This window comes from Parasteatoda tepidariorum, chromosome 2 (assembly GCF_043381705.1).
Source record: "Parasteatoda tepidariorum isolate YZ-2023 chromosome 2, CAS_Ptep_4.0, whole genome shotgun sequence".
Taxonomy (NCBI): domain Eukaryota; kingdom Metazoa; phylum Arthropoda; class Arachnida; order Araneae; family Theridiidae; genus Parasteatoda; species Parasteatoda tepidariorum.
This window is the reverse complement of record NC_092205.1, coordinates 18,748,087-18,774,745: the sequence shown is the minus strand read 5'-3', so window position 1 is coordinate 18,774,745 and position 26,659 is coordinate 18,748,087. Positions and strand designations below refer to the sequence as shown.

At 29.8% G+C, this 26,659-nt stretch overlaps 1 protein-coding gene across 3 annotated transcripts; it reads left to right on the top strand.

The window, feature by feature from the left end:
- Positions 1-11,319: 11,319 nt before the first annotated feature.
- LOC107448334 (uncharacterized) lies at positions 11,320-21,266 on the top strand. 3 transcript variants are annotated; one of them, XM_016063489.3, is made up of 3 exons: positions 11,320-11,457; positions 15,393-15,523; positions 17,670-21,266. In XM_016063489.3, the coding sequence occupies exon 3, from the start codon at positions 17,677-17,679 to the stop codon at positions 19,162-19,164; it is 1,488 nt and encodes a 495-aa protein (XP_015918975.1). In that variant the 5' UTR covers positions 11,320-11,457; positions 15,393-15,523; positions 17,670-17,676; the 3' UTR covers positions 19,165-21,266. The 3 variants fall into 3 exon arrangements, with proteins under 3 accessions (XP_015918975.1, XP_071033335.1, XP_071033334.1); XM_071177233.1 differs by having other exon boundaries at positions 11,327-11,457; positions 15,442-15,523; XM_071177234.1 differs by lacking the exon at positions 15,393-15,523 and having other exon boundaries at positions 11,325-11,457.
- The last annotated feature ends 5,393 nt before the right edge of the window (positions 21,267-26,659 follow it).

Sequence of the window (26,659 nt, the reverse complement as noted above, 5' to 3'; positions counted from 1 at the left end):
GGAGACACATATATTTAATAGTATGATTATAATACATTAATAAAACTAATTACTATGTATAAATTTTCCGCTTTTGATGAAGCAAATTTATCAATAATATCATCAAAGTTGATCATTTCAAATTTTTCTCTTTCCACACTTAAAAATGCTAAGTCACTTAGGCGATCTTGTCCCATCGTTGATCGTAGATATGTCAAAATTAATTTTAATTTGCTGAATGGCCATTCGCAGCTAGCAATTGATACTGAGAGAGTCAGGAGTATTTGAAGTGCCACTCTCAGGTTTGGAAAAACATCTTCTCCATACGGGATTATAAAAGTAAGAGATTCTAATGGAGTTTTAAGTTCAATTTCTTTTCTACTGCGGAGTAACATTTTGCAGTCACATACTTCGATAAAGAGTTCTATTCCATTGAAATCTGTATTATAAAATTCCCCCAAATTTTTAAAAAAAATTTTCAAGGTCGTTATCAACATTATCCTTGTTTAATAAATTTTCAACGTCTAGTAGAAATCCAAATTTGAAATTAAGGTCACTTAATCGTGTAAATCCTGTATATATTTCTTGTTGGAGATGATCAAGAACGCTTTTCATAACGCGAGAAATTTCACTTTCTGCGGAAAGACTGACATCTCTAGCCAATTCTCCGGGCATTTTGCGGCGTCTTCTTACACGTATTGTTGCATCAATATCCCATTTTTCACAAAGAGACTTCGCTTTTTCTATTGCCTCTTCACAGAGCTTGTCTCGAATTTCGGCTAGTTCAGTCGCTAATGATTCAAGATCATGGAACGCTTCTCTAAAATTCATTCTAGGATCTTGTAATCTGAGCTGCACACGATCATTCCTCCTTAAGATTTCATATCAGAAATGAACTGAAGTTATGAAACTAAAAGTTAGTATATTTCGCAACAGAATTGGAGCACCCTGCAAATATTTGGAGATAATATATGTAACCACACAGCGTAGATGCCATAAGGAAGTGCTGACAGACACAGGTCGAGTCAGCCCTGCCATTAGAAAAGACGTGTCATTTCTATTATTAATATATTATTACAGTTTGATTAGTGTTCCTTTTTATTTACGAATTAACATTTATTATATTTCACTGGCACTAAATTTAAAATATATTTTCCAGAAATAAATTATAATGAAAATAAAAATTATCCAACAATTTTGTTTTGTTGACCATTTGGCGCCCCTTTGTGAGTAGCGCCCGGGGCATGATGCCCCCCCTTGCTCCCCCTTCGCTACGCCACTGTTTTTAAGGGCATTTTTTTGCACTTTTTAAGGGCATTTTTTGCACTTCTTAAGGGCATTAATTGAGATTTTTTAGCTCATCAAAATCCGGGCTCTACTAATAACTTTGAACTTTTGTCTAAATTATTGAAATAGACATAAAATTAATATAATAGACATAATCATTATATTTTAAGATTTTACATGTTTAATCTAATTGATCTGCACACAAGTAATCAGGGAATTGTCAAAACTGGTCCCTTTAGTCTTTCAAGATAATGTTCAGTCATTCGAGTGTTAACTGTTGCTTAACTAATCTACAAATACTTCTTCCCTAACGGTTTCAGAATTTTAATCCTTAAAATATGGGAAGTATTAGTTTTCTGGAAAATATGGTTATAATAGTTCAGACAGGAGAACAGTCGATACTTTGAAGCTAACAATGTTAATTTTACTTTTTGTGTATTTCGTCATTATTTCATGAACATTTAAGTGAAAAAAATAAAATAAAAGCGCTTACAATAGTGAACAACGTTACTATACAAACGTTATTAAATATTAAAAAAAATTGATGATTTATTATTGTTTATTTAAATAATGATGAATTAAACTTCAAATATTAAGATATAGATATTTTTTACATTTTTTTTAAACTATTTAGCCAAATGAATTTTTAAACTATTTAGCTAAATGACCAAATTATTATATTATAAATGACTATAAATGGCCAAAATCCAAAATTGAAAAGAAAATGGTTAAATAGTTTCTGAGCATTGAAACTTCAAAATAGTCTTTCTTTAATATTTTATTTCTCGAGAACTATTCGGGAAATTCTTTTTAAATGTTGTAATAAGTCGACGGCAAACACGTTATTTTTATTTAGACTTGGTTTTTGTTATCGAAAAGTATACCACAGAATAAAATGTTATCAAATGAGCAATTATCAAATTAGACAGATCACAAACACCTTTTTTTTTTTTTTTTTCCAAACTATTGAAACTTTTTTTTAAAAATAAAGAAAAGATAGAGGGAATATTTCAAATTTAATTACTTCCAATGTCCTTAAGTTTCCAAAGGTTTCCATTTTTCTTTTCTTTTTTTCTTTTTTTTTTTTTTTTTTTTTTTTTTTTTTTTTTTTTTTTTTGAAAACGCAAAATACTTTAACGAAATTGGAGAAATGTAGTACACGGTTGAAATCTCCTCAACCAAGCGTCGAAGCCAGGCACCATCGCGTACTGAAACCTGATACACGGTGATATCCATCATTTGAAAAGGAGGTAACAACCAGACATAGGGGGGCGGGGGGGGAGGTGATTCGGAATACTTCTTAACCGGATACACTTTTAAAAACAGCCATCGATTTCACAGAACTACATTTCCAGAGAAGAACAAGAAATAAATAAAAAATAAAAGATTCGGGGCAGATAGGGTTACGCAGAGATTGTTTACTTAATCTGCGTGAAGGAGAGGAAGAGAAATCGAGTTGAGGAATTGTTTTAAGTTAGAATTTCGTTAAATTTCCACAGATTAGTAATAAAATCGGTTACGGTTTCTTTCGAAATTTTTTGAGTAACGGGTCCGACTTTTTAACGTTGTAACCAAATTGAAAATTCGAAAGCAAAATTTATACTTCGTCGAACAAAAATCGTAAAAAATATTGTTAACCAAAATTGTTTTTTATATAAATCTCTAGGGAAATCCACTGCTCGCTACCTCTCGCCAACCCCACAGCTAACCTCTTCAAGACCGACAAAAAGAGAAAGAAGCGTTTCTCCAGGCACACTTACGCATCACGTACTAAAGAGTGCGTATATGTACTAATAGAAGATGCGATACGAGAGCACCGTTTCATAATTTTTATAACCGTCATTGAACAACCGACCATATTTCGAGTTAACGACAAGCAATGCTCAACTCCGTAGCCTTGTAATTTTAAACCTAACTCAGAAGACAAGGGAACTACTGGATTGGGAGAAATTTGCCTTCGTTTAGGACCTTTTGATGGAACTAACCCGCATTTGCGTTAAATGGAGAAGAAAACCGCGAAAACTTCCTGATAGTCTTATGGCAAGGGGACTCTAACCAATGATCCGTCTACCACTGAGTATATTTTATGTTAGCTCTGTGGTTGGTCCGAACCTGATGTGGAGTTCGTATCGACCTACCATCGCTGGGATCCGAACCCAGTTCACCTCATTGGAAGACGAATATTCTATCCACATAGACATCATGGCTCCAATGAGGTTAAAAATCCACATATCTGTCTTTTTGACAGACTTTAGAGTGCTTTTTCTCATAGGTGATAATTTTGTGTTCTAATCTTAATTAAATTCTTAGAGAATTTTTTCTTTTAGAGATAAAGCTTTGAAGTAAACTTTTTTATCTTAAGTATAATACACTTATTTAAACTGTGCATGGAATAAACATTTTATGAGGTATTACAATTTTTACAGCTTCTTATATATACCTAACAGGAATTTTTAACCTTTTTTACTACTTTTTTATCAATTAATCTGTAAAAATTGTTCTAATTGATGTATCAACAAAGGAATGTACAAAGTTGTTAAGATGAATATTGTAAGCACTAAGAAAAAAAAATTTTTAAAAAAATATGTTGAAATAGAAAAGCCTTAAGAATATAAAAATTTTGAATTTTTTCATATTTTTTTAAATTTTAAAAAAATTAAACAGTTTAACTATTTTTTGAAGATAAATTATTGATTGCAAATGAAATGAGCATGTGAAGCCTCCACAAAATGAATGATTATACCTTTATTTTAAAAAAAAATTATGCAAACTATGACCCCTTAATAAAGACGAGAGCATCCCTTTTTGCAATTACTACTGAGTTATTATAATTACATTGGCAATGCCATATTATATTATTGCTAACTGCACACACAATGCATTCTAATTTACTACAAATAATTTTCCTTTACCCCAAGAAATCCGCACGAAATTTAAACTGAGAGAGATGTCTTACTCTTTTTTCAGATAATAGCTACAAAAAATTATAATTCTTCTGTCAATAGTTTTTCTTAAATTGAATTACGTAATGCAAAAAACATTAAATTTGACTTTTGACATAAAATAACTCAAAAACTAATGACCGCTTCAAAACTATTTTGATCAGAAAGTTTTTTAAGAATCTCTCTTAAAATGTGGAAAATCTCATTTGATAGTTTTTGAGTTTAGCAGAGTAAGAAGCGTTAAATGACGTTTATCAACGTTTGCATCTTACACATCACATCTTACTGTAAATATAAATTTTAGTGTTACCGAGTACTAAAAATGGGGGCAGGCACTTTGCGCCAAGTAGTTTCAAGAAAATTATTCTTGGTGTTTCACTGCACAAGAAACTATTCTCGGTTCTTGGTGTACTGAAGCACCAAGAACCAAGAGTTAATATTTAGCGTTTCATTACACAACTTTGGTGTAAAGTAGTTGTCACCATTTTTCTGTGAAGTTTTTTTTTCCTTCTTTTTTTTTTTTTTTTTTTTTTTTTTTTTTTTCTTTTCTTTTTGCAGTGCAATGAGAAATCGGGATAGCGTGGCTGGTAGAGCGTTGGGCCCATATCCAAGGGATCGTGTGTTCTTTCCTCGCTGGCCGAAAACTCTCCGTGTACAAATTGATGACTGATGCATGCTAAATCTGTCGACGTCACAAAGTCCTCCACCTTTTCATAACAAATCAATACTTCTAGGGGTACTGGATGAGAGTGATCGTGCTTTGGTTCAGGTGAAAATTATGATCGGCGGATGGATGGTATGTGAATGTGTCCTCCTCGTGAAACGGGCTGTGACGTTTGCGTGTGGTAAAAGTTAAATTCTTGGCCATAAATGGCGCAACTGCAAAACAAAAATAAGCACACCTCTCCACCTTAAATAGGTTTGTTGATATAAGACAATAAGTGTCTTAAACAACAACTACAATATAATGAATGATCCTTTAACATAGCGTTCTTTTGAATAGTTTTTGAGTTACGAGAGGGAGAAAAAAACATGCCCAGCAAAGAATTTTTTTTTTTTAACATTGAGAGTTATTGTTGAAGCCGGTATGAATGTAGTAATAGTAGCGCCACCTACATTAATTAGAAAAAAGAGTCAGTTAATGTAAAACAACCAAAGAGCATACACGCTCGGTTTTTGCATCTCCGCAGCGCTACCAGCGCACCCGCAAAATAAATTATATACAGTCCATTGTCCAAGTTTGATTTTTATACACCCCGCAAGCTATCGCACAACAGTTATAATACATTAAAACTTTTACCATTAGTAATAATATTGAGTTGTTTTTCATTTTCATAATAAAATAGCTATTGTGAAACAATTCTTATTCTAAAATGTTCGTAATATAATGGTATGAGATCGTTAAAACAGCCGAATTTAATTATTTATTGAGATAGGTTCATGCTCAAAAGTGCCTGCATTATAGATAGTGAACCTTTGTGGTTATCTTTCTAAGTCACCTTTAACTAAAACCGAAACTTTTTGCACACAAATATAAAATTCATTTAAAAAAAGGATAATTCCATGCAGAAGTTTCAGTTAATATTTATTATTTTTATTATTTTATTTCATAAGATTTGAAAAATTTTTAAATTGTAAGGTATACAATTTGCATACCTTAATTGTAAGGTTTACATCATTTTAAAGAATGTAATTTTGTATTACGAAATACAAAATGTGAGCGAAATCGGACTAATAGTTCTTGATAAATTAAATTTCAAAATACGACTTCTTTAAAATTCAAATTCTGAGAAACTGTTCAGCTGATTTTTTAATTTTATGCGGCAAAATTCTGTATTTTACCATATAAAAGTTCATTCTATAAAATGATGTAAAAAATCGTGTTCCTTACTTAAAATTTAAAACTTTTATTACGACTGCTATAAAATAGAACAAGAATAATAAATATTTACTGAAAGCTATTTTTGCATGAGATTTTAGTAGGATAAACAAATTGTGTGCAAGTATTATTATTTTTTTTGATTCGCTTAAGAAGCCACGTGATATGACGAAATATGAAAAAGTGACAGTAAGGAACCCAAAATAGTTCTCCTGAGCAAACTGTCAGGACCATATTTCCCAGTTCGCAGTTACCTCCTATATTTTGGAAGTCAAATATCCGAATCCATCAAAGTTATGTTTATTCAGAGAAAGTATGATTTTGTGTCTGATTCCGTAACTTAAAATATCGTCTACACTAATTAATTAACATATTTGAGGCCACACTTTGAACCATTAATATTGAGTCCCAAAACGTGAAGATCCAATCATTAGATCAAAATTTATTCATGGTGGTCCGTTTTTAATTTGCACACTGTGCACCAATGATGTCAATTTATGATATCTAACTGAAGAGATTTGGGCAGTAAATGAGAAAGTTATTCCAGATTTCCAATTCAGCATTACTATATCCACACTAGATCCCCTCTCCCCTTTATACATTTGTAGTTTACAGTAGGCACAAGTAAAATTTGCCGCTTAAAGTCTGAGAAAATTGCCTCGATTCTCAGATTTTTGAATGGCATTTAACCTTCGACACGTAGGTTCACTGAAAATATTTATGTCCTAATAGTTAGTGTGCAAGTAGTAGAACATATAAAAATCGGTGTCGTAATTCATTCGTTTCACCAAAAGTGGATTGGATGCCTGGCATAGTCCGGTTGGGTAAGGCGTCGGGCCTATGTCCAAGAGGTCATGTGTTTGACCCCTGCCAGGTCGAAGACTTCCCGTGTAGTAAATGGTGACTGGTGCATGGTGCATGTTAAATCTGTCAGATCATGAAGTCCTACATGCTCCCATTACAAATCATACCTCTAGAGCAGGGTTTCTTAACCTGTGGTTCATGGACCCCTTAGGGGTCCATGAGTCATATTTTGGGGGTACGCCGACTACTTTTAAGACGATGGGATTAATAATATTTAAATAACATTGATCTTTTTTTTCTAAAAGATGAAAATACATACAAATTTGAAACTAGGTGATTGAGATACCCCAAATTCAGTGCGAACCCTCTAATATCCCTGTCATATTTTTAACATTCTGCACCAACCGGCTTTCCGTTTGAACCATCCGGGGCAATCCCCTGATTACATCCGATTTGCTATTTTTATAATCCTCTATCAACCCCTCATTTTTTATAAGCCGTCCCTTTGCTCTTTTCTCTTAGATATGCCAGATATCCTCCACAATATGAGGAGCCACATTATCGCAAACCGTATAAAAGTTTAACATTTTTAAAAACGCAAAGTAGCCTTCGAATTTTATTTCAATTGAAAATAAAGTAAAATAAAAAAAATTGATGGTTTTTGCAATACTTTTTTTACAGGGGGTGGTCTGTGACTTCTTAAAAAATTTGAAAAAGGGTCCATTATACCAAAAAGGTTAAGAAACACTGCTCTAGAGATACTCAATTTGAGGTTGATCGCTCTCTTGTTCAGGTCAAAATTACGATCAGTGGATGGATGTATGAAGGGGTCTGCCCAGCAAACAGGCTGCGACGTGCGTGTGTGGCTAAAATCATACTTTTGGCTATAGATGGCGCCACTGAAAAGCAAGAAATGCATCCTCTACCTTAAATTCGTTTCGTTTCACCAAGCTGGCTTACTAACATTAGCAGGAGACATTAGAAACAAATACAAAAGTAAATTGATGTGTTTTTCTCTAAATTTTAGAGGATATTAATAAAATCCCCCTCCCAATTTAAAATAAATTTTGAGGAATCTCTTTTTTTTATTTATTTATTCATTTATTTATTTTTTGCAAAAATAATAAAATGAAACAAAACATGTGGCGAAGAGTTTCACATGAAGAGCATATTACTTTCTCTGAATAAACATTCTTTTCTTCAGCAAATTCGGATTCTTGTTGGGAATATTTCGTCATATCTCGAGAATTTTCAAAGCGATTTGGAAGATATTTGCACACAATAAAATTTATTTAAAGTTAATTTCATGCAAAATGTAATTCTTAGTAATTATTTATTGTTGAATTATTCAATAACGGTGCAAAAATGTTAAGTTGTAAGATATACAAAAACATCATTTTAAGGTATAAAATTTTTAATGAGAAAAAATAAAATTTTGAACTTAAATTTATGACTTTTTAAAATTGAATAAAAGTTTTTCTTCTCCATTCCCCTCATCACTTATGGTAGATTTCATGGTTTGGTTTATTGACTTTTGTAAAAAATATAAATAATTAAAAAAAAAAAAATAGAATGGCAAATATTGATTACAAAGTCAGCCGTTCGTTTTACATGATAAGCTGAGCGTCTAAAGGACCATTTTTAATGGAAGTGCATTTTTGATGGAATTGGCGATCGAAATGGGCTGCAGGTGGCGTAGAGCAGAACTCTTTTCCTATGGCAACACTTCACATGCTTTCCCCATTAGCGTGTGGAAAGTCATAGAGGAAGGAAGTGCGTTAGTTTCTCTCTTGATTTTCATATAGATTAAAATCTTTTAACAAGAAAAACTATATGGAACTGAAAACTACATTAAACATAGTTCTAAAGAAAAGTATCAGGGAAATTTTAGAAAATATTTTTATTAAGTAAAAAGGAAAAATATTAAGAAAAGGGAAAATATCGTAGTACATTCCTATATAACTGAAAAGAGGAGGAGAGGGAAGGGAGAAGGGCTAAAGGCATGAAACCGGTCTCTCCCCAGATGGCGTATTCGAGTGTTGCGATCGCGAATCGCATGCGTATGTGGTTCGGATTGGTGTAAAAAATTTACCCGCGAGAAACTCACTAATAAAGTTCATGTTTGCATTCAACTTTTTCCTCTGTGAAAAAAAAATTGCATTCATCTCTTCAAATATTTGTTCCAACTTTTGCTGTTATTTGAATTCGCGATCGCAACGCTCGAGTACGCCGTCTAGCGGGAGCCTGTAAATATCAGACATTAATTTATCACGTTTTCATTTAATTCCATCAAAAACGTTGACAGAATCAGACGCCATTTTTTAGCAGCAAATAAGAAACAAAATTTCTCTAAGGAAAAGGCCGAAGAACATGAAAAAAAATCTCCAGAATATTAGTAAATCTTTCAGGAACAGAAGACGCCAAACATTTGAAGAAAAATTCCTCAATAATTTTGAATTTCTATTATCAACAAACTTGCAACTGATGACTTCCGATTTCGGATACTGTTACAGATGTGTGTATTAAGGTAAAATGCATTTCTTCTGTCTTCAATTCATTACGAATTAAAGTGAAGTCAACATTGCTTTCGTCATTCCAGTGAATAAATATGAATTCAGAACATACAGAATTGTAATAGTTATAGCATATTCTTCTTCGTTATAGAATAGTATATATTTCTGTATCCATATAATTCGGAAAACAACAATAAAAAATTATCCAAGTTACTTGAAATAGTGCCATTTGTGCTGATTCTTAATTAATTTAAATCGTTTTCTTGGTAAGTTTTTTTTAATTTTGAAAGAATAAGTTCAACTAGAATTCAGCTATTCTGTTTTTAGCTACATATTCAAATTCATATCAATTATAAAATTTTGCTGTGTAGTATGTTATCTAAAAGTAATGAAGGTATAAACTATGTATCTATTATTTGAGAATAAAGTTTTCAAACAAGGAACTTATCATTTTGGAATTCTCCGGGAATCATAAATCAGGTAAGTGCAATGATTTTTACAATAAAAAATTTGCTTGTAAATATTTTTTTTTCATTTGATGATGGTTCTCTACAGAATGGTTTTTTACGTCTGATTAAGAACTATAAGAATAATAAAAAAAGAAACAATATGAAAGTTTTTATTTCAATGTAAAGAATTCTTAAAATCTTTTTTTTATCCTAAGAATTCTTTATTTTCCGTTTTTTAGTTTATAATTTTTTGATAAAAATTGTTCTCAAAATACTTTTTTTGAAAAATTAAATGGTATAACATTATGTGTTTATGTATACTTCTTGTATATTCCAATGTTTGAAGTAATATGATTCAGAAAAGTATGGAATAAAAATTCGGTACTTACGTATTAACGCCACCGCCGCTACAGATTTGGCGGTTTTTAAGTGCCGCCAATCTACACTTAAAATTTTTGCGACAATTCATAAAATAAAACACTTTATTTAAAATCAAAATAGTCAATCGGATTTCGGTGGAAAATGAGCCGATATAGAGTTTAGCATAGATTCAAAACAATCATATCGCCATATGAACTCTGATAAATAAGATTCCAAATGAAATAACATTTCCAAAACGTACGTTTACCAAGATAAAGTTTTATGTTGTGGGAATTGGTACATTTTCGTTTTTTCGGTAAAATATTTCCCTCCTGAAAAAATAAAATTGCATCTTGTTTTGTTTTTGGCAAATCCCAAAGACGAATTTTCGTAGCACTAAAAATGGCGACAAAAAAGAATTGTTTTTTTGTTTTTGTTTCGTCAGCATTCTTTATTTTACGTTTCTTAGTTTCTAAATAATGATTTTTATTGAAACTTGAAATTTTTTGATAAAAATTGTTGTCAAAAAACTTTGTTTACAAAATTAAATTTCATAAAATTATGAGGCTTATGTATACTTTTTGTTCATTTTAATTTTTGAAGTAATATGATTCTTAAAACTATAGAATGTAAAGTTTAAATGGGCCTTTCATGTTATATCATTAAATTTAGTAATACTATTTCTCGGGCATTAGGTTTTAACTCTTATAAGAATATACATATTTTTTTCTGTTAATGTACAAATATTTTTCCGATGTGTTTTGGATATTCCTTCTCTAATAAAAAGAGATACCATTTTGTTTTCGTTTGCATAAGAAAGAATATCAAGCATTTTTCTTTTTTAAATTTAATTAGCCACAATAAAGAAGGAACGTTGCAATGCTACGTGCTACATTAACGACGTCTCTAGAGTAACTGAATGACTGTTCATATAGAAATCGCAGGTATTAGTCTCATACAACAACGCCCCCTATAGTTCTTTGCGATCGCGAATCCTGATTGAAGAAATGATTTTAGCTCAGGCAGTGACTATGTCTCATAAAGTTGTTTGCCTTTGTATCGATTGCTTTTCTGTTGAGCAAATACAAGCAGCTCGAAGCGTTTCCATTTTTATGGTAAATATTTATTCCGCACTTGTTCAAACTCATACTAGAGTTTAAATTTCTTAATTTTAAAAAATATGAATATTTTTTCATCATTTTTCTAAACAAAAACTTCACTTTTTTCTCGTTTTTTCCTTTAATGTACGAAAAGTTTTTGATATCCAATGTGTTTTTTATGTTTATATTTCTTTATTATGCAATGTTTTTTTATTTGGTGCTGAAAACCTTTATCAAATAATTAAACATTAATTATCGTATCTTAGAGACTTGAGGTCTACATTAATCTTACGCTTAATAGTAGAGATTCATGTATAAAACTTTTAATTTTCTAATATTTTTTCCAGCATAGAAAAGCATGTTAGATTGTTTTTGATCACTGAGTAAATAATTTGACATTTTCCGTTGAAATTTATTGCTGAAAACAATAAGCATGATTATTTTTCATGATAAAACTTACAAAATACACAGATTCATTCGGTTAGGGATTATTTTTAATTTAGTTCATATTAAAATTTATTGTATGTTTCCACAATTTAGTAGATTCTTGATAAATCAGCTATTTTAACCACACAGATTTCAACCATGTATTTTTAAATGATTTGTATCAGGATCTTCTAATTTCCGTTTAAATAATTACTTTATTGATACATGTTTATAGTACTTTGAGTTTACTTTTTGAATAGCATCTGAGAATTCACATCACTCAATATTTTATTTAAAAAATATATTGTGGTTCACATCAAACAATCTAATTGCTCTAAATACCCCAAAATGACAATTTTACTAACATTTATGTACAGCATAGATGCATCCCAATTTGTGTTAGGTTCTAAAATAAATCCGTATACGATGAGTATTTAAATAATTCAAGGGAAAATAGAAATTTCATTTAGACTGTGGTTATTTATATAAATGTTTACAATTCTACTTTAGATATTGTAAAATATGAAAAAAAATCTACTAATAAATCTAGGAAGCATATTATTCAAATTCTATATAAGAAAAAAATGGCACCATGGGTGCAAGTCTTCCGTCCCCAGGGCGGCTTTTCGTCTTTCAAAAATTTCCGCGGACGGAAGTAAGACGAAAATCGGAAAAAAAAATTTCTGTCCTTAAAAATATTTTTTAGATCTACGTTATTGGTCTACTTTCTTATGACCTGTTGTTATTTTATCATAAGACACATGAATAAATATTTTTTGTACAGTATTTAAACTTGATGTATTATGGTAAAGATTTCTTAGATAGTTTGCATATGGCGAGGGGGTATTGTGTATATTAGGTATTTCAGTCAAAATATTTTCAGTCTTGGCCTTTTTTCCAACTTGCACCCATGCTAGTTACTGGTAAAGCAGTTATGAAATATTCCTCATAGATGCTCATCTACTCAAACATAACTTTTGCATTGTGCATTGATAATTTGTTTGAATTTTTGCGAAACCAACGGATTCGAAAAAAATCATTTTCAGCACGTGAAATACTATTCTATTTTAATCAGAATTCCGTGCTCATTAAAATTTGACGAAGTTATTTAAATATCATAATGTTAACGGGAAAATCATTATTCTCAGTTATTTCTCATTATCATACTTCATCATGTTTGATGGCCAATGCAGGGGATGTAATGTTAAGTTACATTTCATTAACTGGAGTTCACATTTACTTGAGAAGCATTTACTCATTTAAACTAATGATACATATGGAATAGCAGATTTGTATAAAAAAGAACAAAATCTTTATCTTATATCATATTAACTTTCAGTATACCCCTTACTGAAATGCCTCAGAGAGCATTTCATCATCATATTGATCACTTTTTTATTGAAGTTCTACCCAGTGAATGCATAATTGTATTTAAAACTACTCATTATTGTTAAACGTGAAAAATACAACTCTAGTATAAGGCGTTTTCTTCAAGTTTGTAATTGTTTAATTTGAGAACTGACAGTCTCATTTTTACTGGCACGGATACTTTTACAAAATATAATATACATTTATGTTTAACTGTAGCGATAATACACACATAAAAGATAAATATATTTTTTTAGAGAAATAATTTCTTAAACTAATATCTGTCTAAAAATTTTTTTTTAAGGAGAAAGAAGAAAGAAATTATACTTATTTGCACAAAAAATTGATTTAAAAACAAGAAACATGTTCCGTAAAAATAATTATTTCATTAAACCGCAATTTTATTAAACGCATTTTATTATTTTTCTTAAAAAATACAATTTCAAAACAAAATTTTTCATTTTAATCGCAAAACCTATTTTTTCATGATTCGCAAAAACTAAAACTTATATTTCCTGTAACCTATAAATATATTTTTCAAAAAAAGATTTGTGACAGTTTTTCTTAAAAAATTCGAGTATGAATACTCGAAAACTAAAATTATTTATCGAAAAAAAATGAAAAATACTTTTTCTTTTATAAATCTAAAAATTATTTCTCTAGAATTTAAAGCAGAATTTAATTCTAGAACAGAACTTTTTCTTAAACTAAAAAAACAATTTTTATAAGCATGCAAAAAATTACTTTTTTTTGAAATTCAACATAGGAAACTTATTTAAATAAAGTTATTGTTTTTGTTATTAAAAACTAATTTACATTTTAATTAAAATATAAATAAATTTTATATCTGTATTTCTAAAACAAATGTTGTTTAATAAAAAATGAAAAAAAATTTTTCATCTCTATGAAACATTTTTTAGGATAATTTTCAGAAAATAATTAAAGGACTCACAAAATGACTTTTCTTGATAATGGATTCTTCAGTATAATAAACTTTTAGAGTCTAAGATAAAAAATTAATTCCTTTGAAACTTTAATCAAACAAATGAACTAATTTAATAAAATACAAACTATATTCTTTAAAGAAGAATGTAGTAAGTAGAAAAGTTTCATGAACTTCCAGTGCAGATAACGTTAAGGCTAGATAGGAAAACTGAGTTGCGATGAATAATACATGCCAAGCAAAAACTCTGATTTGATATAAAAACTTACAGGTATTCACAAAAGGGGATGTTTTTGTGCATTTCACACAAGTGCACCACATCTAATGAGAACACTTTTTCAAAGAATCATCACAAAATATAAAACCTTTGTTCAATTTTATTTAAATTCTTATTTTACAACCGTATTATAACTAATTCCCTTTTAGAACTTTCAATTTATTCTTAATTCTGCTATTATATATGACATAACTTCTTTGTTTATTGACGAATTTTACAAGAAGTGATAGTAAAAATGTATTAAAAAATCAAGTAAATATCTTACATTAATTAAGAAATGGCCGCTGGAATCTGAAATATATATTTTCTTATCTCTATACAAATCAAGTATCTATCAAGTAAAAATAGTATATCAATAGACTCAGATCTTTACGCTTAATTCTGAAAATAATGTATAATTAAGTTCCATATTGAAGAAAAGTTTATCCGAGTCCGAGCTTAATCCTAAACTCTCTCTCGTTTTGTAATCAGTATTCATAAAAGTCTGTAGACACTTTTGAATTTAACTCCCAATTTGAAAATAAAGTAAGTTATTATAATTTTTATAATATCAAATTATGAAATGAAGTATTTGCAGTGGGAAAAATTCGCATTTTATGTCTCTTCGATTTAAAAAATTTATTTGTAATTTAAAAAAAGAAAAGAGAATTCATATATAATTGATAACATAATGCACATGTCCACCATTAACTATACGTGTATTGGCGTCAAATGTCCGTTTTGACATCACACCAGATCGGGTACTCCCTCAAGCAAACCATGTATACCCAACCTAGATAGAGAACCAATATTTTCAGGCTCCCGTTAGAGGACGTACTCGAGCGTTGCGATCGCGAATAGTATTTTGCTCACTCTTTTTGTAAAAAATATTAGCTATATTTTTGGTTATTTTAATTAAATTACCTTCACATTGTTGAATTATAAAACAAACAAAAACGAATTGGGATATATTTTAGTTTAGTTTTTAATATCGATTAGAGATAATAATGGTTACTCAGTTCCTCTCCTTGTCTACCACAATTATAGTTTATTATTGTTTGTTTATTATTATATTGTTTGTTATAGTATATTATTGTTTGCCAAGCTCCTCTCATACCGTTTTTCAATCATCTAGAAATTGGTAGACTTTTGACGCCACTTAAAACAGCGGACGATTGTTATGCTTAAGCCATAGTTGATATAGTTAAGGACTCTACGTAAGTTAACACATAGATTAATAATATTTGCGTTATCTTTAATTGTATCCATACAGCTTGGAATGTCTAAATCATGCACGATATTATTATGTTGATATGTTAATAATCTACCTTTAAAAGCAACTTTAAATAAAATCAGGTTCAGATTATGTTTAGCTTTATGAAGCTGTAGCCTGGTTTCTTTACTGTACTTACCACAAATTTCACATTTTATTTGTTTGTCTCTCTTTTTCTTTTGAGGAACTATTATGCTTTCATCAAAAGGGATATTGTCTGACGAAAGGGTATTTTTCTATCAGCTCAGCTTTTTTATATCTCGTAATGCATTGTATTTTTAGTTCTTTAGCAATATTATATAACTCTGGTAGTTTAGGTTTGTTTAATTTATGTAAGAGCATTTGATCTTTTCTAGTGTATTCACCACATTGTTTGAATTTAATCTTCTTAATTCTTTCTTTCTTTGTTTCTGCTATTATATCCTGATCAAATAGAAACATTTTATTAATTTTCTTATTTTCTCTTTCTTTTTTCTGTTTTATAATTTCTCCTATTAACTCATGTTTAGTATAACTCTTACGCTATTACTTTTATTTCTTAAGGATAAGCAGATTATGACATAAAAACTCAAATCTACTCAACTAAAAGATTCTTAGATTTGAATAATCATTTTACTCAGTTAACATTGCAACCTAATATACTATTTTTACTTTTTGTTCAATTTTTAGTTGCTTTAAAATTAGTTCATGTTTTTCATCAAAATGTTTAGTGACATTATGTAAAGTTAATTCCTCTGAACAGGTTTGACTGGAAATAATTTTGTTTAAGTTCATCATAAAAATAAATATAACACATTTGCTAGTCTAGTAGCGAAATATAAAAACTTGTTGAAATAATTTTTTCAGTGTTTTGACAAATTTCTTTGTTTACTCTTTTTTTTTAATATGCATGAAAAGATTGCAAATCTTAATTTCTGCACTTAATTTTACTCTTCAATTTTAATGAAATCATTAAAAATGGAATGCAGATAAGTTTCATACATTAACTTTTACAATCTGAATGGCGTTAACTTTTAACAATCTGAAAATGTTTTTATTTTTAAAAAATCCAACCTGGGTGTGCAACAATTGTCTGATAATTCTATTGGCGAGCTCTGTTAATTAATACAATTTTATCAGTGCTTACATTATAATAAAATTGTTTTTTAGTAATTTTTTATTTTATTTATTGATTCTTTTAGGAGGGTAAATAATTTGCACTGTTGCTGATGTCATATGTATAATCAATGATAAACAATCATACTATTTTTATAGTCCTTAATTTTTTTTATAAAAAAAAACTTCATTTTTTCCTTAAAAAAATTAAAAGTTCTTAATTTTTGCTTTGTTGAAAGAGAGGGAACCCTGTTATTATATGTAATTAGAATTTTACTCATAAAAGTAGTCTGAATGCGCATAAGAGTGAGTATGCACATAAGAGATAAGAGTCATACTGGTGAGAAACCTAATTCTTGTAGTTTCTGCAATAAGAGATTTTTCATGATGTTCTAGTCTTACTGAAATAATCACGTTCATATTGGTAGATGTGAAAAGAGTTTTTACAGAAGACTCATCTAAATAATCACTTGCGCACTCATACTTGTGAGAAACCTTATGCTTATAGTATTGGTTATAAGAGTTTTTCAGAAAAGAGATGTTTAACAGTACATGATCGCATTCATACTGGTGAGAAATTTTATTTTTGTAGTAAATGCAATAAGAGTTTTTCTGAAAAGTGTTATGTAACTGTATACAATCGCATTCATACTGGTTAAAAACCTTATTCCTGTAACATTTGTAATCAGATTTTTTCTCCTTACAAAGTTAATTCCTAATACTGCATCATTTTAAGAAACAAGTTGCCAACAAAGTAATTTTCAGAATAGTTTATCTAAAAGAATAATAATAATTCAATGTATTTTTGATGCATGGGGCATTTTTGACGTCCAAAATAGAAACTTGCAGACAATTAAAGTTCATTAACAGTGTAATAAGAGTATTTCAGAGAAGAGTAATCTGACTCTTGTACTTAAAATTGCTTGTACTTGTTTGTACTTAAAATTGCTAATGGAATGGTCTCCTGTGATTTAAGATTCACTTATTTATTTCAGAAACTAAATGTTTAGAACAAATCCCCATCCAGTCTATTATGGAGTGTCATCAGGTACATTGCACTCCATGGAATCCTTATTCAGCCAGCAATTACCAGTTGGGAGAGTCTGCTTCAGTCAATCATCCAACAGAAGCCCCCAAGACAGATATAATGGAAAACCAGTGATTTGTTCCATCAATAAAACATTTGAAGGCTTTGGGTCTAAAATACCAAATAATGGACAATTGGCCCTCTTTCCATTCATAACTCCTGACTTGTGTAACGAAAGTGAGGCCGTTGATGCGTTCCGTGCCAATGTGTTATGTCCATTACAAAGTTATCTTAATTCGTACAGAATATTCAGAGATGTGCCCCAACCCCCGACTAACTTGTTCTCTCCAGACTTTCAGCTGTGCGATGTTGAAGATTTCCCTTTTCTATGTGTCGAAATTAAACCTTGCAATGCCTTTTGCAAGGCCGACATCACCAGATTTGATACGATGACTCAGCAAGATCGAGCAGAAGAGTTAGCTAAATATACTCCTCTTCCTGAAGGTATAGTTGCAAAAAGATTCCTAAAAAGCATAAAAAGACAAAAAAAAGAAGGTGGAGAAAAGGAATGTATTGGGCAGTTTAATTTTCGACTTGCACTAAGACGATTAAAAGTGTATTTATATAATATGAGATATACTGAAGCTTATGGAATACTGTCTACATACATTCATACTTTTTTTGTAATACTGAAACGAGGGCAGGAAAATAAATCTGATGAATTGTTAGTGTCTCCAGCTGTAAAATTTAATGACTCTAATATACTTCAAAGAATAGGAGAATTTATATACAAGGCACAAACAGCTGTGAGAGATCCCATTCTAGAAAAAGAAAAACTTATCTTATTGCCCTTAAACAAAACTATTGACTCAAAGGGTCAAAAAAGAGGGATCACGAAACCTGGTGGGAAGAGGAGGAAGAAAGATGAAAAAAAATGTAGCCAAAATCTGGGACGCAGTGTGAGTATGGGAAACGTTATTGGAGTTGGCAGAAATGGAAGCGTTGTTGAACTCTTTGATGAAAAGAACCAGTTATTTGCTGCAAAGCTAGTTGGTGACAAGTCCAAGGATAATATTAAAAATGAACTAGACCTTGAACTGAAAAATGAGGATAATATCTATAAAATTTTGAAACCATTACAAGGTGACATTGTGCCAAAGATATATTTTAGTGGATTTATGGAAGGCAGGCATGTAATAGTGATGGAGTACCTTGAAGCTCAATCAATAAATATGCTTCATCATCTATCTAATGAGCAAAAAGGCGCAGCTCTTGCTGCGTTAGAGAAGATCCATCAATTAGGAGTTCTCCATGGAGATATAAGGGAGGAGAACGTTTTAATGCATAAATGTAATGACAAGCAAGCCTACATAATTGACTTTGGCTTTGCAACAGAGTGCAACTCATTTAAAGCGTTTGCCAAAGAAAAACAGGAACTAAAAAATATTCTTGGTATGAAATAGAATATATATATATATATATATCAATGGTCATTTTCCTTATTTATTTGATAAACCATTGATATATTTGTATACAATGACTGAATGTTTGCTAGTTTAGTGTATACTTTAGAAGAAAAAAAATTTTTTATAAAATTAAGTTATACTTGTAGGATAGGTTAATTTTACTTATTTTTTTCTGTCTGGCTGGAAAGCAAATAGTGCAAAGTATTTTTGTATGTTTTTGCCTAATATTTTATGATAAAAAATTCTAAAATGCGCACTTAAATGTATATTTGACTTTGTGAGTTTCTTGTTATATGACTTATGGAAAATTTCTTCAAGCTCTGTATTTTTTAGTTTCTTGTTGTTGGACTAAAGTAAAAAGTTTACAGCTGTCATACTTCATAATTTCCTCTGTGTTGTATAATTTTAGAATTTCTTTTAAAAAATGAGCATTTTTTTAAATTTCTTTTTCTGATTTTTTTTTTTTTTTTATACTTTGAAATAAATACTAAGATATCTTCCATGAGCAGGTTATTAAATTAATTTCACTTATTAAAAAATTATTTTGGTTGTTGGTGTTTTAATTTTTTTGGAAGGGGGGCACACACATCATTGTTTTTCTTTTTTTTGACTAATTAGTCACTAAAAAAATTATATGGAAATCAGGGAGTTTATTTATACACTCTTGATAAAATCATGAAATATTGATGCATTATAAGCAACGAGATAGATGTGTTAAATATATAAATCATTATGTATAAATTTAACCCTTTCAAAAACTATTTTTAATGTGTTACATACAATTAATATTACATTTTCTACCTTATATTCTTTATGTGTAAAGATTTTTTTAGAGACCACCCTTTAAATTATTTTCCTAAAAAAATTAAGGACAAAAGTTAGATAATTCAGAAAATGTAATAAAAACTTTTAAACATGCGGTAAAGCTACAAATTTAAAGATTCCAGAACATCATCTTAACCCTAGCAACGTCATCATATGTATCCCACCTTGCTATGGATTCTTTTTCATTCTCATTTGTAGAATCCCATAAAAAATCTTCGATCCACATTTGGAAGTCCATACTCTGTAAAAGATTTTACAATAACTATAGTATATAAGATTATGAAATTTGTCCTACAACATTCGATAATGTGTTCAACATTCAATATAGCATTGTTTTGCAGTATACATATATACAGTGTGTAAGCATTTTTTCCATTGTTTTATTATTAATTTTTAGAATTCTCAAACTACTTTATACTATACTTTAATTTATGTTAAACAAGAAATTTTAAAATGCAGTGTTTGCCATCTTGTATTGTATATCTTTTGTTTAAAAGGTAACTAAAAAATGTGTGGCTAGACAGGAACAGTTGATTAATTTTACTCCATTTTATTAAATATGATTTGCTGCTTGAAAAGTCAAATTTTTATGAAATCAATCAAATAAAATACTGAGTTATTTAGTGAATATAAACAATCTAGTCCTTTTTAAGTTAAAGGGGAAAAAAAAATTATGATTCCAGATTTACATTTCTATTCAATAGTGCAACATAACTTGTGAGCTCGTATTATCTGCCTTGTGTTATATATATCGTTGAAGTAAAATGACTTGTGTGATTTTACTCGTCTTTATGAAACTATGTGAACTGCTGTAATGAAATTACAAGAAGTACCTACTTAAAAAAAAAAAGTTTTGTCTATCCAAAACATTTAGTGACTAAATATGTGCCTAGTTTTAATAAATATTTGACCTCAATAATTTTTTTTTGTACACGCACTAAATAACTAAAGTTTTGTCATTGACTATTTTTCACACTTTGCAATAGTATCCTGTGCTGTGTATTACAAAACTGTTTATATACTTCTATGTGCGGAACATAGAGTAAATTTTTGAAACATTGTTAGAGTTGTTTATATAAAAACAAGCAAATCAGATGAACGCTGTATAATAATGCTGCTTCATGCAGAGATTTGTATGGCATAACAAACTAAAGAAAAAAAATGTTTTTACATTTATTAAAAAATTTTTACTTCTATTTTTTAAGTGATGTGATGATTCTTTAAGTCTATAAGAATATTAGGAATTTGAATAAATTGTAAAGAATTACTTGTAAGTATGCTTGTTTTTATTCTGTGTTTTAACATATAAGATTTAAACAAAACAGTTCAGTAAACAGACAATCTTTCATGAATTATCAGGATGAAATTTATGTTAGGTAAGATTGAACCATATTTCTAAAAAAAATTAAGTTATGAATTTCTTAATGAAAAAATTTGTGAACTTGAAAATTGTTCACATGAGCTATGTTCAGTCTTTAATGTTTGAATTCGTATAATCAAGCTAACATATATTTCATTAAAACTGTGCTAAAAATATCATAGTCACTAATGCAGGGTGCATAGCGTTTTTGAAAAGTGCTTAAAGGTGCTTAATTTTGATTTTCTTTTTATAAAAGCCCTTAAAGGTGCTTTTTTTCATTGGGTGTTTTTAAAAAGTGCTAAATTTTCCCTTTTTCAAAATGAGACTTTTCCTTTATTATGTTGATTTTCTCTACGAGTTATGCAAAAAGACACAGTTCACATTGTTCTATTCAACGTTTTCGAAATGAATTCAACCCCGATCTATTTCAGTGCATTGTCAGTTCGTAGTGTATGAAAACGCCATTCGTATTTCTTGATTCAAAACTTCATGATTTTTGACAATTGTTAAAAAAAAATGCCTTAAGTTTTTTTTCTTCCGACATGACGGTTAAAACAAGATAAAACCGTCAACTGTCCAACAAACTTTCCAACCCCGCATAATTATGATATTTTTTTTAAAGTGCTTATTTTTTGTTGAATAATTTGGCTACGCCCCCTGTAATGGTAAATCTGGGTTATGATTCCTTGAAAACCTGAAATTATCAGGGAATTTTTTTATGCTGGAAAAATCAGGGAATTTTAAAGAAAAGCTGGAAGTTTTTTCTTAGATATTTTTTTTAATTTCACTAATTTAAATTATTTACTAATTTTCTTACTTTAAATTCTTTTATCCATTATACCCACATTTTTTAGATGGAAATATATCTCCAAATAGTTAAAATGTCATCAACTTAGCTATACTTTGCTTGCATCAAGATTTGCTCCATTATAACCCTGTTAAACTTGAATGTCACTTAAAATTCTCTCATGGTTTCTAAACAATGGGACTGTAATTTAAGAAAGGCTAAGATTGTGCTAGACGTGGTTTATATATTTGCTTCTGTTTTAAAATTCTGTCCGTGGGGTGAATCCATTTATGGCTCAAGTTAGATCTGATGCTTTGGTAGTAGTTTTTTTTTCTATTCTGACAGAATGGGTCAAATTGTTTTTGTATTTTTAACTTAATAAAATTCTCCAAAAATTGGTAGTTATAATTTAATAATAATAGATTTCATAATGCACTCTTTTTCTGAAAGCTTTTGTGTTCCCATTCAAAGAAATCTGTAAATTATTTTTTCTCAGCAAACTAACTAATCACACACTTCTTTACAATCTATGAACAGCAATGTTTGTTACAATTGTTGCATTAATGCTAATTTTTTCTATTTCATTTTAACGTTTTATAACATATTTTAATTTAAAATAAAGTTTTTTTTAGAACTAACTATATATATTAACATTTAATTTTACTGTTTTGTTGGTAAATATTTGATTTTTAATTCAAAATTCGAATTGTATAGTTATCACTATATCAAAAGTTTGTAAACGTTGCTTGCATTCCAGAGATGATATTTCCAAAACTATACCTCCTTTTACCCTAAAAAGCTGACAAAGACTAGGGAATATATAGGAAACATATTAAATGATGTATCTGAACATAAAATATAAATTTTTTAAATTCATATGTGTTTAGTCGGTAGAAGGAAAATGTAACTTAGTGTTTTAGTTATGCGCTGTTCAAGATTCTAGTTGTTAAAACAAAAACAATTATCTATGCTAAACTAAAAAACTGTGTGTTTAGATTGGAATTCTTTAAATGTTTCAATTTCAAATAAGAAAAAAAAATCAAAAAAGTATAAAATTTTAAGAATTTTATCTTTTTTTTCTATAGAGTATAAAACAAAAAATTGACAATTTTACATTTGTGACATTTATTTTAGTATACTGAATCTCTTGGAGTCAGTACCCACCCAGCCTTCAAAAAATCGATTTTTACATTTTTGAAATCTCTTAATCAAGAGCTTTCCAAAGATGTATAGTTTTATGTATTTACTCAAATTTAAAGCTGTTAAATTTTAATTTCAAAAAGTAAACAAACGCTCCTCTAGCTGTGCCACGCCCACATGTCCCGCAGTGGACTGATCGTTAAGACACGGTTCCCAGCAGATTACTGAAGTCAAGCATCACTGGCTGCGGTCAGTGTGAGGGTGGGTGACCACTTGGATCAGTCTGCGTAGGGACGGAGGGTGTGCGGTATTGGTCCTCGTTAAACTGTGCTACCGTAAAGTGCTCGACTTCGCGCGCCGGTCGTCGGGCTACCGAAGCGGGGGTGCCATCCCCTCCGCAGAGGACCAAAATTGTGATGGCATGTCTTCGGATCATCCATCGGAATGTTTCCCAGACCGTCGCCAATAGCCCATTGTGCAGCTCTAGTGCGACGTAAATTAACAAAAACAATCAATAAGCTAAAACTCAAGTCGAAAATTATAATGAAATAGTATCGCTACTTTGTTTCGTTAACACTAAACATACCATAGCCGGTAATTCTATGTTATATTGTGTTGTAAAATGTTGGTATGTTTCGTGTTAATATCAGTATTTTTAGTTTACTTGGTATTAATACTTACCTTAGATATTTTTTTGATGCTGAGCGTTGATATTTCTTTCGGTGCTATTGTCACTTTCTATTATTATTTGAGGATTTTAAAACTCACGATTTTCTTCTTTTTTTTTCCTTCCACGCAATCGTTTAGAACCTTGTTTAGTTAGTTTGACAGTTACTTTAATAAAACAGTTCTTTCTTAATTTGCTAGATAGAAATTTTGCTATCTTAAAACACATGCCATGACGAAAAAGAAAGAAAGAAAAGAAAAATTGACAGAGAACTCTCTTCTTAACCTCTTGAGATGAGAATTTTAAATAAGAGCAGAAAAAGCGATTTTTACTCAGAAATATTTAGCCTAGATGAAAGCAAACTTATTAAACATTTTTTAAATAAATTAAATTTTTTTAATTAACATTTTCAGCTAAAAATATCTCTGTATATTAAAATTATTATATTAATTTTATTGTATTAATTTTAACTGTATATTATATTAATTTTATTTAATTAACATTTTCAGCTAAAAATATCTCTGTAGGGGAGAGTGGGGTCAATTGTAACATTTTTTACTTAACTATTTTTAACTAACAAAAAATCCAATATATTATTAGTATTAATTGACAGACGAGTAAAGTAAACTATCCTCTACTAGAAAAAAAATAAATACCTTATTTTAAATGTTATTATATTAGTTATTAACAATTTTTGACAGTCGTGCACTTGTTACAATTGTCCCCACTTACGGGGTCAATTGTAACAGTTCATAAATTCAACTAAAACATAGTTAATTATACATATTATCATAGTTGTGATATATTTTTTTATTGATCAAAATAGTAGTGATATTTTAGGAGTAAAAATAATAATGAGCAGAGACCTAAAGGGTTAAACTTTTAACTTTAAGGGGTTAAAAATTTTAATTTATGCTGTGAAAGGTGACAAATAAAATAATGCACATGCAACATAATATAAATGATATAGGAAACTATTGGTGGTTCTTAAAGAGTTAAGTAATGGTTTGTAAACATAAGATTATTTATTTTCAGCTGTTGCATTCGTCCCTTTACTTATTGTTACAATCGTCCCCAAGACGCCATTTCAGCTTCATTTGTTTAAAAAAAATGGTAGTTAATTAACAAAACTAATCTTTTTTTTTTTTGAAATGTTAATTAAGGTGTCCACTTTCATGTTCGGTTAATAATTTTTATTTGTTTAAACAAAATTATGTACTTTGTTACAATATAATATTCTAATACCAAAAAAAGTACTTAAGCGTGAAAATATCTTTTGTGATATAACTCTTTCAAAAGTACATAAAAATGGCTGCCAGCAGGGGTGTACATGTAGATTTATTAAATATACCTTGTGCGCCACCTAGGAACCAAATCTAGAACCCGACACTCGAAATTTTTGCTCTGTTACAATTGACCCCACTCTCCCCTATATTAAAATTATGTATTATATTAATTTTATTGCATTAATTTTAACTGCATTACATTAATTTTATTTAATTAACATTTTCAGCTAAAAATATCTCTATATGTTAAAAAATTGCAAGGGCTAAAAATATAGAAAGACTTGAATTTACGAAAATGTGTAGAAAAAACGATAAGAGGAGTACGATGGAATAAAAAAAATTAACATTCGATAGTTAGTTCTAGAATAATTAACTATTAAACTTGTAGCGGGAAATGCCTTACGGACCGAAATGATTTCTAAATTATGTATTATTGGTTGGATTCAAAGGTTCAAAACCAGGAACACTAGGGCTCCGCGGGACATATTTTGGCAGCCGTTAAGGTAGAATGTCCCTAGGAGATACTTTAACGCATTTTTTTACCTACTTTCTACACTTTGAGAATTGGACCATTTCATTATGGAAAAATACTTGATGGTCTGGAGAGGCATCATAATAAATAGCCGTATGACCTCCCTCCATGACTTTTAAAGTGGCGTTGTTACTGTTTTTTTTTTGTTGTTTTTTTAACAATCAATATTTTTTCTTGGAATCCCGTGTTCCCACTTTTAGCACTTTGCAAGTGGCGTCATTACTTTTTTTTTAATTTTTTTTTACTATCAATATTTTTTCTTTGAGTCCGAGATTCAGTTGGTTCTGATTTCATTTTAATGGACGACAGTGTGCTTTTAGCCCTTATGCATGAAAAGTCTGCGTCATCTATGCTTTGCAATTATGAGTGGACAAATTCCTGACAAACAGTTACTTCTGAGAAAGAACTTTTCTGCCAAGTTCACTATTTTTTTGAGAAAAATATCAGGTTGAACTAGAACTATTGAATTTCTCTTTTTCTCTCTCTCTTTTCCCTCATCACCTTTGGCAGATTTCATGATTTTGTTGATTGGCTTTTGTTAATATAAATAATAATGAAAAAGGCAAATATTGATTACAAAGCCAGCCGTTCGCTTTACATGATGAGCTGAGTGTCTAAAGGACCATTTTTAATGGAAGTGCGTTTTTAATGGCATCGCATGCGAATGAGGTTGGGATTGGTGTAAAAAACTTTTCCGCGAGAAACTCACCAATAAAGTCTTGCATTCTGAACTTTTTCCCTTGTGAAAAAAAATCGCATTCAATGAAAGTGGCCTGTTTCTTTAATCTTTGTAAATACTTGTCTCCAGTTTTGCTGTTATTCGAATCCTGATTGACGAGTGTTTTTTTTTTATATTCACGGTCGCACTGTCTTGGCTGACCGCCCTCTTATAACC

Bases quoted from the DNA above. Each gene is read 5' to 3' on its own strand.
- LOC107448334 (XM_016063489.3), top strand. From the start codon at position 17,677: ATGTTTAGAACAAATCCCCATCCAGTCTATTATGGAGTGTCATCAGGT.